The 15527-nt window shown below is 41.7% G+C and overlaps 1 protein-coding gene across 3 annotated transcripts; it reads left to right on the top strand.

The window, feature by feature from the left end:
* The first annotated feature begins 4542 nt into the window (after window positions 1–4542).
* On the top strand, window positions 4543–15080 carry pou2f3 (POU class 2 homeobox 3). Of its 3 annotated transcripts, XM_060056355.1 has the most exons (13): window positions 4545–4672; window positions 5136–5192; window positions 6752–6786; window positions 7690–7797; window positions 8307–8409; window positions 8863–8951; window positions 9512–9688; window positions 10269–10410; window positions 12550–12683; window positions 13050–13214; window positions 13358–13400; window positions 13565–13676; window positions 14191–15080. In XM_060056355.1, exons 1-13 carry the CDS (start codon window positions 4624–4626, stop codon window positions 14228–14230), a joined length of 1254 nt encoding a protein of 417 aa, XP_059912338.1. In that variant the 5' UTR covers window positions 4545–4623; the 3' UTR covers window positions 14231–15080. The 3 variants fall into 3 exon arrangements, 2 of the variants coding, with proteins under 2 accessions (XP_059912337.1, XP_059912338.1); XR_009526600.1 differs by having other exon boundaries at window positions 4543–4672; window positions 13358–13676; window positions 14191–14228; XM_060056354.1 differs by lacking the exon at window positions 14191–15080 and having other exon boundaries at window positions 4543–4672; window positions 13358–13689.
* Window positions 15081–15527: the final 447 nt, after the last annotated feature.

Here is a 15527-nt window from a genome sequence, read left to right as displayed (position 1 = left end):
AGATAAATAAATGTCTCTTGGGTTCAGGAACCGCAGAATCAGGACATTCAGTTAGTGGTGTAGGCTGGAGTCTAATCAGGACAGGCAGGTGTTGGTTCAGGAGTTTAGTCTAATCAGGACATGTGGTGGTGCAGGAGTCTAGTCTAATCAGGACAGGTGGTGGTGTTGGAGTCTAGTCTAATCAGGACAGGTGGTGGTGGTGTAGGCTGTCTAGTCTAATCAGGACAGGTGGTGGTGGTATAGGCGGTCTAGTCTAATCAGGACAGGTGGTGGTTGTATAGGCTGTCTAGTCTAATCAGGACAGGTGGTGGTGGTATAGGCTGTCTAGTCTAATCAGGACAGGTGATGGTTGTATAGGCTGTCTAGTCTAATCAGGACAGGCAGTTGGTGTGTAGGCTGTCTAGTATATATAGGACAGGCAGGTCGTGGTGTAGGCTGGAGTCTAGCATGCTTGTGGTTAGCATGCTGGGGGCTAGCAGGTCGGTCATCAGACTGGCTAACAGGGTTGTTGAGGAAGTCCTTAGCCCACCTAGGTTACATGCTTTATAGCCAAGGCTTATTCGACACTTTCTTGTATACAATCCTCAAAGCTGCTTTTCTGTACTCATGATTAGGGGCTTTCTTCCAACAATGCACAGGAGAGTATATGTTAAGTCATGTGGTTAACCTTCCGTTAATCTGTCTGCCGGTTGCATGGTTGCTGGTCGGTTCCTTCTCAGACGACTGGTGTTGGCTGGGCAGCAAGAACAAAGGGATTGGGATAGGATCCGAATGATACTAAAGAAATACCTATTTGAATAAAGAAACTCAGAAATCTCGAACGGGAAGAAAAACCCTTAAAATTTGGGAACCACAAGTCGCAATCGTGGGTGAAGCCATCACCATAGCCACAGCAAAAGCCACGGCCACAGCCTGAGAGAGACGTCCTCGCCTTGGCCTCATAGATTCTGCGCTTTGCCCCATATTACGGAGAGCATGCATGCGCTCCTCACATGAGAATGCACAATCATTCAATAATTTCAATCAGCATTTCCATACATCTAGTACAGCACATAGAACATACAGTGTAAGCAAACCTTCATTTATTAGGAACCACATTTTTCGCGCCGCCATGGACTGGCACACCAACTCTTATTAAATATCACATCAACAAATAAGATTGGTTAATTTATATTGCTTGTTCGATTTCACAAAAGTAGGAAAAATCCATAGTATATAAACATTTATGTATGAATATTGAAGGGGTTCAGGTTCAACAGCCTCATGTCAGTAGTCATTGCTCACCATCGCTGTCGGAATGTGAGCAGCTCTCAGTGTGTCTATTAGCACTAGGAATTCCTTTAAGGATGTGACCCTTCCAATGGACACACTGGTGAAACCACACCTACATATGCATATTTATATACCATGAAATCCAGTTTAAAATAGCATCAAACCCCCCCAACCAACAAAGGTAAGGCTAAAGAACAAGTTTTAGAGGGAGCACAGATGGTGCCAGCCCCATTACCATCAAAGGCCAGCAGGGGGAGACTGTACCTTGTAAAAAATGCCTGGGTGTCCAGGTGACATATCAAACAGGAAAGCTGAAGTAGAGCCCGAGCTGTGATCCATCTAGGGACCTCCAGTCCATTTACAAAAGGACTCGAGGTCCTTCGTTTGGGCAGCTGAGGCTTTGATTGGGGGAGAAAGAAGCTCAGGAGGTAGAGCGGATTGGCTGGTAACCGGAAGGTTGCTTGTTCGATTTCCTGCTCCTCCTAGCTGAGTGTCCCTGAGAAAGACACCTTCCTCTGAATGCTCCTGAGTCCTGATGAGCTGGCTGTTTCCCTGCGTGGTTGTAAATTGCTTTGGACAAAAAAAATAAAAAATTTGGGTGTGGAATGCAAGAGAAGATATGGACAACCCCCCCCCCCCCCCCCCCCATCAAACATCCCTCATGAGTTGGTTCTGTAAGGGACTCCCCCCCCCCCACGCAGAACCTCCAGGGCTGCTGCTGAGTTTGAGCAACTGACATCATATTTGTCTAGTCCATAGTGTGAATTGCCATGTTACACTTGTAGCTCCACAAGAGAGCCGGTCTGCAAAGTAGCTGCTGTGATATGAACGAACCTTCCTATGAACATCTGTGTCGTGCGTGGACTGCGTGTTGGCCACAGTGAAACTGATAAATCACGCTGTGTTGCGGTGGACAAACTTATGGAGACATTTTGTGTGATCAGGAGACGTTCCTGGCTAAACAAGAACTGGAAGGACTAAATTATATAGGCCTAACATAGGGACTTTCATGGGGCAGGTGAATCAACAACTGACTGAAGTGCTAAAGTCGTCCAGGGGAGGATCCCGGGGGGGGGAGGAGTAGCTTGTGATGGCAGTCCGACACTGAAGCGCAAATACGATCTTCATCCCATTAACTACACCAACCTTAAAACCACTACTTCGAAGGTTGCTTTGGTACGGAAAAATCACGTGACCTTGACGTCAGAAACAGCAACTTCTTCTTTCTCTGAATGATGGTGTGTTCCTCGATCCTCGGACGCCAGACATCCGACTCGAAGGTCGAAGATCTCCCAGCTTTCTTGCGGCATTTCTCGGAGTCACACCCCCAATTTGTCGTCATCTTTCGGAAATCTAAGAGTAGACCGAGAGCAGTGATGACGCTCTCAACAAAAATGGCTGCGCCCGTGAAGAGATTTATTTTCTTTGTATTTGTTCCACGTTGGTCATTTAAATGTCGATTTTAAATGCTCTTACACTCTTGATTACATTGCTTCTTTATTCCGGTCACCAATATATAGGCTACATTGCATGGTCTTGCTGTGCATGCGCTAGTGTTTACAGTGAATGTATCACAATGGCTTGGATTCATAATAATAATGATGATAATAATCATCCGGAGGCGCACACAGCTTTTTGCCGGGTTCTGTAAATATTCTAGAACACTCCGGTTGCTCCGGAGGAAGTCCTGGAGCTCTATATCTAAATAATATAATATATAGATATCTATAGGCCTATAATAGAATATATATTATCACGGCCAAAAGCTGTGTGCGCCTCCGGATGATATTATGAATCTCAAATGACTGCGTCGGGTTCTCTGACGTCTCTGGGTCTTCCACTTCGGCCTCAATCTGAATTGGGGGAATGGAACCGCCTTTGGGCAACGCCGCGCGGCACCAACACCACCGCCGGGGCACCACCACCGCCGGGGCCCTCGGAGGAGCCCCGTGCCCTTGCAGCTTGGGGCTACAACCGCGGGCAACAATCGCTATCTCCTCCATGTCGCAGTACAATCTGTACTTCAGGGAGACAGAGCCAAAGTTAATTGTCCCCAATTCCTTCTCTAACCATGGCCGAGATAACCCCCGCTACGAGTCTCGTTGTGCATCATAAGAAGATGAAGATAATGTTGATGAGGGGGTGTTTGTGCGAGAGGTACGACTTGAACCAGGAAATGGCCGTACCAGAGATATGTGGTCAAGCATGATGAAGATGTTGAGGAAGCCAGCTTCTGAGAAGACAAGGAGATCAAGGGCGGAGTGATCTAAATCAAGACTGAAACAGTTCAAAGCAATAAGGCTGGTATTTTGGTCAGAAAGTGGAAGATGGAAATTGGGCTGAAGTTTGGAAACCAGCCTTCTGAGGATGGGCTGATGGCTGTGGGTTTGAGTGCCAGTGGGAACGAGCCTGTGAACAGGTAGTTACTGGTGATGAGCAGAGAATTGGGAGAGTGGCAGGTTGGTGGTCAGGTGGGAAGTAGGTTCTTTTTGGAGAGCTTTGTGGCGTCAGGTTTCTTTTTAGCATTGTGGCCGAGACAAAAGTCGTTTGGTCGTTTGTATTTAGATTGAACATCAACCTTTTTATTTGTAAGTGTAACAAGCTACTGATAACATATTCTGCTTTGTATCCATATTTTTAACTGTTGTGTTCCTCAGAACTACATTGGTTTTGTCATCGCGTGCCAGTGTTTAATATTCCAAGTTCATAGAATTGATCTCCAATATTGTCTCTGGGTTAAAGATAGCATTCACTCACTCACACGTTTAGGTGTCCAGGAATGCTGCAGAGTACAGTCCAGACCAATGTGATGTTTCCTTCTGCAGTGCAGCATGGTATCGATAGTGCCCAGTGTGTTTAGGACGGAGAAGAGGGAGTGGTCTGTGAAAAGCCACCTGGTCAATACGCACAAGACATTATTTTGACTTTTAGCTGGTAATAAAATGACTCTGCAACAGAAGTACATACTTTTAATATGTATAATCCTCATGTTTATTGTGTCTTAACTAAGCATCGCCTCACCAGCAGTCAATTTGATGGCTAATTTAAACGACACATTAAACGTAGTCACATAGCCCTGTGTTATTTTCTAGTAAAACAGAGCATCACAATGTGGCGTATATTTATTCAACCTTTGTGAAGCACACATAAATACAAATGTACACACATGTGCCTATTCTCCCTAGACTCATAGGAACCCCATTGTTGATTTATGCAAACAGGCCGCAGCTTGATAGGACACTGAGACACTTATGCAAATCCCCTCTGGAGGCTTCAGGTTAGGAGGGGAGCATTCTTCTACCAACCCAGTTTGGGAAAAAATGTAGATGAGCTCTTGCAGATTTTACCCCAATGAGAAGCATTATTCTACGTCAAAACAAGAATCTGAAGGACAGCCCTGGTGAGTTAATCCCCCCCCCCTACCGCACACTCACACACACACACACACACACACACACACACACACACACACACACACACACACACACACACACACACACATACAGACATACATACACACAAACATAAATACATATATTCATACGTACATATACATAAATATGTATGCAAACACATGTAAATAACATTTATATGTACATATACGTACATCTATATGTGTGTATATATATACACACAAACATATATATATGTAACGTGTGTGTGTGTGTGTGTATCTTCAGAATGTCCACTAGATGTGATGAATATAACCAGCATTCACATGTGCACTTTTCTAGTGATGACATTTGGGAGGGTGGGGGCAGCATATTATAATGACTCAAGATCATTTTACTAGGTGTCTAGTTCTACATGCTGCTGGTTAAGTTTCAATCCGTTAGGAAAATCACCTATATTTATGATTACAGGTATTAAGATGAGCACAGGTACGATTGAGAACTCGGAGTCGCCAGACCAGCAAGCAGGTAAGGCCACACTAATCTTTACTTTCTCCTCAGCATAACGAGAACATTGACTTACAACCTTTAAAATGTATCTCACTTAAATCTAGTAAAATAGGTGAATTTAGGGAAGTCTTTTTATCAAATAACTTCTACATCTATTGTTCAGATTCCAAATGAGTCTCATTGTTTGTGATAATACTGACAGAAATCTGTACAAAATGTATTCTTTACCGGATTTGCTTTATATTTGAAATATATTATTATTACTTTTATAATTATTAATATTACTAATATCATAATTTTTATTATTATTATTATTATCTATTTTAATAGCAAATTGGATGAATACTGTTTGGAAAAAGTTTAACTACGTGTGTGTGTAGCTCTTAAAAGACATCCCTCCCGTTATGTTTTGATATACGTAAATACATATCATAATTATATCAATATCCCTTTGGATGTAGTTGTCATATGTTCTTGTGACTTTTTAACGTATTAGGGTCTAATAAGGAGACGGATAAGGTTTACATCAGTTAGTTACTATATTAGTTCAACTGGTTTAGTAAAGGTATTGCAACTGCATTCATTCAATACACAGAGAGATGTTTACTCCGTCAGTTGCTGCACCAGGATGTACCCAGGGCTATTTGCAGTAAAAACGATCACTGCCCCTGGGTAACTGGATGACAAAAACGAAACACTTAAACACGGAACCACCAAATGTGGAACTTTAAGAGTGAGTGAGAGAGAAAAATACACTAGGAAGAAATGACTTAGATAACTTTATTTTATTATATTATATTATATATATATATATAATAAACCACCTTACCATAAAATATAATGTTTTATAACTAATAACCATAAGAAAGAAAAAACATTGGAGGAAGACATAAAATGGATATTAAGCTCACATAAAGTAACTAAACACAAGCAGCATATTGTTAAGATTAGTAAAAAAAAAACAAGATTCAATTCACAACAAGCCTGTGGGATTCTAGGAAAGTACATTCGACTGAAAGTGGTGCAAAGTTTGTAAAGGGTCGAAATGATCCATACTCATTTGCATGAATGTAATTTACATACTGGAAGTTTGGCTGTGTAGGGGGTTGGGATGCTAGGTACAAGGACTAGGGGGGAATGGCTCCATCTCTATTGTGTTGGCTCCTGCAGGCATACTGCCTTTCAAAGCACACTCCCACTGGCCACATTTGACATTCAAATAATGGGAGATTACTTTGCACACATTTGAGCATCACTCCTACACTGCCTTTTAACTCATATCCTCCCTCTCTCTCTCTCTCTCTCTCTCTCTCTCTCTCTCTCTCTCTCTCTCTCTCTCTCTCTCTCTCTCTCTCTCTCTCTCTCTCTCTCTCTCTCTCTCTCTCTCTCTCTCTCTCTCTCTCTCTTTCTATCTCTCTGTCAATTCTAAATAATGGATTGAAATCTGATCAGAATTTTATTTTACAAATAACTGTTGTAAATCAGAAAAAAAAATCAAGTCATTGTTACTGAGTTTGAAAGTTATTTTATGTATGTTTCTTATACTAAAAAATGTCTATATTTCCTTTCTGATAAAGATTTAGAGCAGAACGGAATAGACTTCAATCGACAAGTGAGTAAGAATATCAACAGTTTATATGTTTTACACAATCATATGCATTTTTCAAAATGAAATAGAGGGGACTGTGTTTTACATACATACATACACACAGTGCTCTCGGTAAGAGCCAACTGGAATAGTCTTCCCATTAAATTAAAAGAAAGCACTCATTACCTAACCATTACATACTCTGGCTGTTTTAACATATATCTGTAACCTTTGTATCACATTTTTGTTTTTTATTGCATTGTATTGCGTTGTAATGTGTTGTGTTGTCTTTTACTGTAGTGCTTGCTGAGTAACTTTATTGATAAAAAGGCCTCCATTTTGTATTAACTGGCCAAGGGAAAATAGATCAAGATGATCTCATTAGCTAAATCCCATCACATTCTGTTGAGGATTTTTTCCCACCAATCCAGTAAATTTGAAGCAATAAACCCCAATCCAATATTTATCTATCCATGTCTTCTGGTTAAACTGAATTTTCTATACTTAACATCTCCAGGCAATAATGAGCCGCTCTACACAACATTAACATCATTTTTAAACAAACTCCCAATCTTTTCCGGCCATGCTATTTTTTTACTTCAAATATTCCACTTGGCACAGGTTGAGTGACAGGCGGGTTCCAGCGTTGCTAGGCAGCGTGATCAAAGGTATCGGCCGCTATTTGCATGTGAGCCTGAGGGAGGAGTGACAATCCGCTCGTTTAATGAGCAGCGAGCTAACTGAAGTTGTGTTCCTGGGAAGGCGCCCTGGGAATTTGTTTCCTCTGCTTGCAACATGTCAACAGAGACACACAGGTGTCCAGAGGAAGATCTGCCACAGCCTTACATTAGCATTAGTCTGCCCACAGGTCAGACCTCACCATCCTACTTTAGTACCTCCCTGTGTTGATGTGTTTTATTGTTGTAGATTAAGACGGAAGACATCAACGACTCACATCATTCTGTCTTATCACTGAAGACATGTCACCCAACACAGGGTTCAACCATAGGCCTACCCGGTGGACAGCTGACTGGGGTAGGACATTTGCTATGGACAATTATTCTTTCATGGCATTATTTATATTTCGGATTGACTCAGAATGAAATACTTAGGGCAGCATTTTATTCATGTTGCTATTTCTGTTGCAGGATAAAACAGCGAAGTCCTTTATGTGTATAGTCTCAAAAATCCAGCTTAAGATTCAAATCTGAAGTCTGATCGCAGACAAGCTTAGGTCTGGGTGAACAGGGTGTATGTCAGGGTGTAGATCTGGATGGTGTAGATCAGGGTGTAGATCTGGATGGTGTAGATCAGGGTGTAGATCAGGGGGTAGATCAGGGGGTAGATAATCGTAATGACACAGGATACAAGGCTTAACTCTCACAGGCTCTGAGCCGTCTCCCCACAGTAGCTCTGCTATAATGTAGTAGGACTTCTGGATCCAGAATAACCCTTCATGCTGCAACCCGCTGTAATATATGTTCAGATGCATCGGGCATAACATAATGTCGCTTACTAGTTGATGTTCTCTGCCTCATGACCAGGAGCTGCCCTCTCTCCACACGATGCAGCAGCTGGTTCTGATGCCTCCGTCTCACCTCTCATCGCCCTCCTACCTGCTATCACAGTCACAGACTAGTCACCAAGGTACACACTGGAGCCTTCTTTTCCCCCGTCTGGGCCAACAAGCCAAATGAACGACTCTGGGACCGGGGCGGTCCCGCCTGAGGACGAGGTCATAGAGATGTGTTAACGATTATGTTTGCGAGGGAAACGATTATGATGATGAGGCTGTAGCTGTCAAATCAACCAAGCATAGAATGTCTGCACCTAAACCTACAGTGACTTTTACGTCCAAACAGAAGGCAATCAGCAATGCAATAGCAGCGAGCAAAAAAAACAACAACACATTGACAACAATTACAAAACACGGGATAGGGCCGACTCAGATGGACCCCATTTTAAATCCAGACCAGCTCCGACGTCCTCATCCTAGATATAGGAAGACCTGAACTGTTCAAATATGGTTTGACCCTTGAAGACAAAAGAATGATCACATTGTATTACAGAATGATTTGACTCCATTTTGTTTGTCTGTAGCTTTTCTGCAGCAGAACCTGCTGTCTCTTCCACCACAGAGTCAGTCCAGCCTCCTCCAGCACCAGCAGGGGCTCACCCTGAACCCACAGGTATCAAACCATCCTGGCTGCTCTCAGTCCTAAAGTGGCTTAATAAACGCATAGAAGAGAAATAATTACCTCAAGTATTGATCATACTTTTGGCACATTTATGGTTTGTCTAGATTTTTTATGTTTGTCCAAAAGTGCTGAATCTGAAGATCCCTTTGTTACATTGAAACAGAACTTTAAGGCTCTTGCATACCAATTCATTTAGAAAGAGATTATTGCATGGGTTGACGGTTTTTAATAAACCAAGTATAAAAGTATTCAAATAATTATAAACAGTTTTGGAAACATGTGATGGCTGGAGTAGATAAGTTAAAGAAGCCTTGTTGCCCGGAGACTAGGACCTCATGTCAGTATGGGTGGAAGCGTACATTTTTTCTTGCGTTGAGGCAAAAGCATATCTTTCATAATGGCTGAAGAAAGAAAAGTTTAGCATTTCATATAATTGAAAGAAATAAGCAAAGCAAGCCATAAAGAATAAAAAATAGAACGTTGTTTTGCTTATGATGAAACACAATATGTAAAGAAAAGGTGAGCTCACAATCCCCCGCTCTCCACTACAGGTTATGAACCGTTCCGGTCTGGGTGGGCCGTCTATGGACAACCATATGGACCTGTCTCACCTGCAGATGCCAAAGCACATGGCTTTACCACCGCAAGAGGAGCCTAGCGACCTGGAGGAGCTGGAGCAGTTTGCAAAGGCTTTCAAGCAAAGGCGAATCAAACTTGGCTTTACGCAGGTACATTTTGTATGTGATGGGTGAAACTTTGTTAAAAGTTAATCCGGAATTAACACAGACCAAAGGTTCAATTCAATAATCGTTGATTGGTCAAGCAGGGAATGGGAGAGGGGTTTTGTTATGGAGAGCGTTAGCGTTGAGCGTAGAGTTATTGATATTTTCACTTGGTTGCATACACCAATTGCTTTTCAGCAGGAGCCTACACTTAAAGGATTTTTCAATATGTTTTTGACATTGATGTATTGACTTTAACATTCACATAACATTTGCTTAACATTTAACATTTAATTTCTGGATATGCTCAAGTTCATGTATTGTGGGCATGTAATGATGATCTACAGGTGGGGTCGGAGGTGCTATACTGCCCCCTTGTGTACATATTAACGTGACGTTGAGGTATAAAAACTGGTCTCGTATACATGGGCCGTGTCTCTCCGTTGATGTTCTCTAACGTTCTGTACGAAACATATGGCTATTTAAATTGACTTTTACACATTTTGAATAATAATACTTTAAATGTTGAGATAGCCTATACCGTATACTTGTTTACCTGTGTAGTCTTTTCCCCTGTATTCCACAGGGAGATGTAGGCCTTGCGATGGGGAAGCTTTATGGGAATGACTTCAGTCAGACAACCATCTCTCGGTTTGAGGCCCTGAACCTGAGCTTCAAGAACATGTGCAAGCTGAAGCCCCTGCTGGAGAAGTGGTTGAGTGATGCAGGTAAGGTAACTGATCAACTGTTGGGCCATTTTCGCCAAAAACCCAAGTCATGTCACAACAAAACATTTGATACATATTTCAAATATCTCATAAATCAGACACAGAGAGACGCAGAGACACACACACAAACACACACACACGCACACACACACACACACGCTTGCACATACACACACACACACACACACACACACACACACACACACACACACACACACACACACACACACACACACACACACACACACACACACACACACATAAATACACACACCATTCATAAAGTAACATTTATCAACTAGAAAATGCATTTCCTGCAGAAAATGCGGGGTGTGCTGTAGTACAAAGTGAGGTTGAAAATATGTTTCAAGTAAATGGTTGGAAACAAATAAATTGACAGCTGAATGAGAAGCATTGCTAAAAATTCAGAAATGTGAATTTAATTGAACTGAAGAATCTGAAAGGTGAAATGTATTGCCCTGCACTGCTTACAAATCTGAAAGGTCTAATGAATTAAAGTGCACTGCTAAAAAACCTGGAGAAGTTGCTTTCTGGAGCTTTTCTTTCTGGAGAAGCAAAGTGCTGAAATACGTTGTTGCAAAAGCTGGAAGCTTAACTGTAATACTGTCAAAGCTGGAAGATAGTAGTAGCAGTAGTGGTACTAGCTTTTGTAATGGTTGTAGTAATGGTAGTAATAGTAGTAGTAGTAGTAGTAATTGCTGAAGTAGTAGTAGTAGTAGCTGAAGTAGTAGTAGTAGCTGAATCTGAATTTTCCCCGTATGTCGTCTTACGGGGACAAACAACCCCCACTTTCTCTGCTTTGCCTCGGCCTAGGTCCATGCTTTGCTCGCCCAGAGAATTTGGCCGCCAATGAGCTACGACCGTGCGAGCGCCACGTGTGTGTGTGTGTGTGTGTCTGCGTGTGTGTGAATACACACACTGTAACTCAGATGTTGTACACTTCTTTGATATTTGGATAACCGTTCTGCTGTTGGTGTTATGGCACGTAACACGTCGGGTTCTCTGACTACTCTGGTAGTTCCACAACGAGACCCCTAGCCATGGTTGGGAAGGAATTGGGGGAAAGGAACTTTGGCTTTGACTCCCTGAAGTACATGAACTGCGACATTGAGGAGAAAGGGATTGGAAAGCTCATTGTGAGCATCCATCAAAAGCATCCATAAAGTAGCATGCCATGGGACCTTTACGAAGAACAAAGTTGAGCGCTGCATGCAGCACTCACGTAATTAAGTTATTGTCTATTCTTTTAAATGGAACATATTCAATTGATATCTAAGATGAATGTGTTTCTAATTTAACATCTAATCATATCAAGCAATTTTAAACTTCTTTCATGAATTGTTGTTGGTTTCATTGGTTCCTAAAATAAGATTATTAAACAGCATTGCATTTCAAATGGCTCGAGACCTTTTGAACTTATGTGAAACATTGAAATGGCTTTAAATAAAATGACCTGCAATAATTATCATAATAATACTGATATAGAAAATACACACATTATTACATTTTACTATGGTGTAGTTTCATCATATACTAGAGATCGTCTCCTGATGACCGGGGTCTATTTGATGTTCCGCTCATGATGTCCAGGGTCTATGTGATGTCTCATGATGTCCGGGGTCTATGTGATGTCTCATGATGTCCGGGGTCTATGTGATGTCTCATGATGTCCGGGGTCTATGTGATGTCTCATGATGTCGGGGTCTATGTGATGTCTCATGATGTCCGGGGTCTATGTGATGTCTCATGATGTCCGGGGTCTATGTGATGTCTCATGATGTCCGGGGTCTATGTGATTGTCTCATGATGTCCGGGGTCTATGTGATGTCTCATGATGTCCGGGGTCTATGTGATGTCTCATGATGTCCGGGGTCTATGTGATGTCTCATGATGTCCGGGGTCTATGTGATGTCTCATGATGTCCGGGGTCTATGTGATGTCTCATGATGTCCGGGGTCTATCTGATGTCTCATGATGTCCGGGGTCTATGTGATGTCTCATGATGTCCGGGGTCTATGTGATGTCTCATGATGTCCGGGGTCTATGTGATGTCTCATGATGTCCGGGGTCTATGTGATGTCTCATGATGTCCGGCTCTGACGTCTGGTGTTTTGGCAGAGAACTCCCCGGCGGACGCCATGAACAGCCCCGCCTCGCTGCCCCCGCTGATCGAGGGCTACGGCCGCAAGAGGAAGAAGAGGACCAGCATTGAAACCAACATCAAGCAGACGCTTGAGAAGCGCTTTCTTGATGTGAGTTGAGCGATAACGCACACAAAAATACACACACACACACACACACATACACACACACACACACACACACACACACGCACACACGCACAAATAAAAAGAATCACAAACGCATGACACGATTTTTGCAGTACATTGATTGATTGTTTTATTAAATTGTCGTTCACTATACGACAGGCTGCTATCAAGGGGAAGTTTGAAATCAATCCTAACACCACTTGTAGAGTTGCATTAGATGACCCTCCCTTAAACGTTGACACCTGTGCTCTGTTAACTAAGGGGGGGGGGGGGGGGTAAAATAAAACAACAGTCAGGGGTCAGGGGGTTTATCTCCTTTAAATAAATAACATGTTCTGTTTTGTTCAGAATCCAAAGCCGAACTCGGAGGAGATAACGCTCATCTCAGAATCCCTCTCTATGGAGAAAGAAGTCGTACGGGTTTGGTTTTGTAATCGCCGGCAGAAAGAGAAGAGAATCTACTGTCCTGTGGCCACCATGGCCATGAAATCACACAACTTCAGCAACAGAATGGTGAACCAAAACCCCTGCCAATATGCATAAAATATTGAATACACACAAGCACACACACACACACACACACAGTAAAAGTGTATGTGTATGGGGGATTTTATACTTTCCAATAATCCAATCAATGATTTCCTTTTTAAATCCAGGCGTCCTCGTCCAGGCCCTTCAGCCCACTGGCGTCAGGAGGAGGCAAGTGGTTTAATTACAATCTATTCTGTTTCTGTACACCTCACCATGCCTCAGAACAGAATACAAATCATTACGCTTCAGACATGCATGTGCAGTGCATGCTCTGTTCAGACGTGTGTGTGCCTTTGCACCACAGTGATGTTCTCCATGTGTACTGTCTCTAGTCTCTTCCAGTTCCTCTCCCAACAGCGCCAGCCGCGGAGCTTCTCCCAACATCATGTCCACATGTTCAACCACTTTACCCTCACAGGTCAACCAAACGTATAGCGCACCAGGGTACGACCTCATAACTACATTATAATAAATCAATTCTGGATGCAAGAATATGATCAGCTATGATGTCTATTACTCAGCTATGATATCTATGATGAGTTATGATATCTATTACTCAGCTATCATATCCATTAACTTTTACTCAGCTAGCATATCTATTACTCAGCTATTATATCCATTAACTTTAACTCAGCTATGATATCCATTAACCTTTACTCGGCTTGCTATGATATCTATGAACGGTTTCTCAGCTAAGATATATATTACCCAGCTATGATATCCATTAAACTTTACTCAGCTATGATATCTATTAACTATTGCTAAGCTAAGATATCTATTACTCAGCTATGATATCCATGAACAACTGATCAGCTATGATATCCATTAACTTTTACTCAGCTATGAATTTAGTCAACTGCAACAACATTTATATAGTAATTATATAATTGGTCAACCTAAGTAACAACTCGGTTTTATTTTATTGGCAGTAATCTAAAATATTGTTGATGTTTTTCAGGTCATGGTACCGAACATGGAACCCTTCTCCATATCACTGAGAACAATGTGGCAGGTTAGATGACTTTTTGAAGTGGTCAGGATGTTCTCAGGAAGGGTGTTGAAAGTAAGATGGCTGACAAGGTGGCCCTGACCGGGAGGCCCTGAAGCGGACTCTAGGCAACATAAGTGCAGACGAGGCATTGGTCTTTATCAGCAGCCAATAGAAAGACCAAACTAGGCAACCATTAGAATTGTTTTTCCATCAAGGTCAGTGGTTTGCTATTGCTCAAAGAATCCATAGTACTTAAAAAAGACTATGTCCAATTACAAATTCTGCTTTTGGAAGTGAATATTTATCCATTTTGACCCATTTTGTAAGGCAACTGATCAGGACCAATACGTCACGGTCTCAGTGTAAAATATTTTCTGCTGTTGTTTTGGTTTGTATTGTTTACCTATTTTATTAGTAATTTTTTAAGGGTGCCTTTTTCTTTCAGTCAGTCAATTTTATGTTTTCAAGCTGTATAAATAAGTTACAGCGATTTTCTGTGTTTTGCGAAACAGACAAGATATAACTCTTTTAGACTCCACACTTGTGTTTATGTGTTGCATTAAGGACTTCTTGTGTCATGTCAAGTTGAAGATTAATTTATAACACTGAAATGTTACATCTTGTGTCATTTACATAACATATATCATTTACATAATGCAATTGACCAAATAATCATCAGAATCAACTATGCTGAATGCCATTCGACATTGAACATTTTTGTATGAAAGTAATTTTTCTAACAACATGAAGATGCTGAACAGCATATGCAGTGCATGAAGCTAAAATAATTTTAAAAGAGACCCTTGTCCCCCCAACGTTTTGTAATACATTTTATGTTATAAAACAAAAGATCACCATTTGCTTCTTGCGTGCCAGCAACCACCACATATACACTTTTTGTATTATAATTGTCATCAAAATCATTAATGTATACATATGTAGGATCCCGAATGAACATTTGACAGGGATTGGTATGAAACATTATTTTCTTCCTAGCTCAAAATGAGACACACACACACACACACGCACACACACACACACACACACACACACACACACACACACACGCACACACACACATGCACACTTAGGCACATGCTCTCTATCTTTGAAAAGGCCTGTAAACTGATACAAGCTCCTTGTGTAACCAAAAAGGCCAAATAAGTACCGCAGCTTGTCTTTATGCTCTCTCCTTTTACACTTAACTCTCATACCCTCTTCTTAGCCTTTACCAATGATTATTTATCTTAGATGATCGTCTGTAATCCCCTTAGATACTGGTAATCTGGTATATCATGCATTTA

The sequence above is a fragment of the Gadus macrocephalus genome, chromosome 7 (assembly GCF_031168955.1).
Source record: "Gadus macrocephalus chromosome 7, ASM3116895v1".
Classification (NCBI taxonomy): domain Eukaryota; kingdom Metazoa; phylum Chordata; class Actinopteri; order Gadiformes; family Gadidae; genus Gadus; species Gadus macrocephalus.
This window is presented reverse-complemented; position numbering and strand designations above follow the sequence as displayed.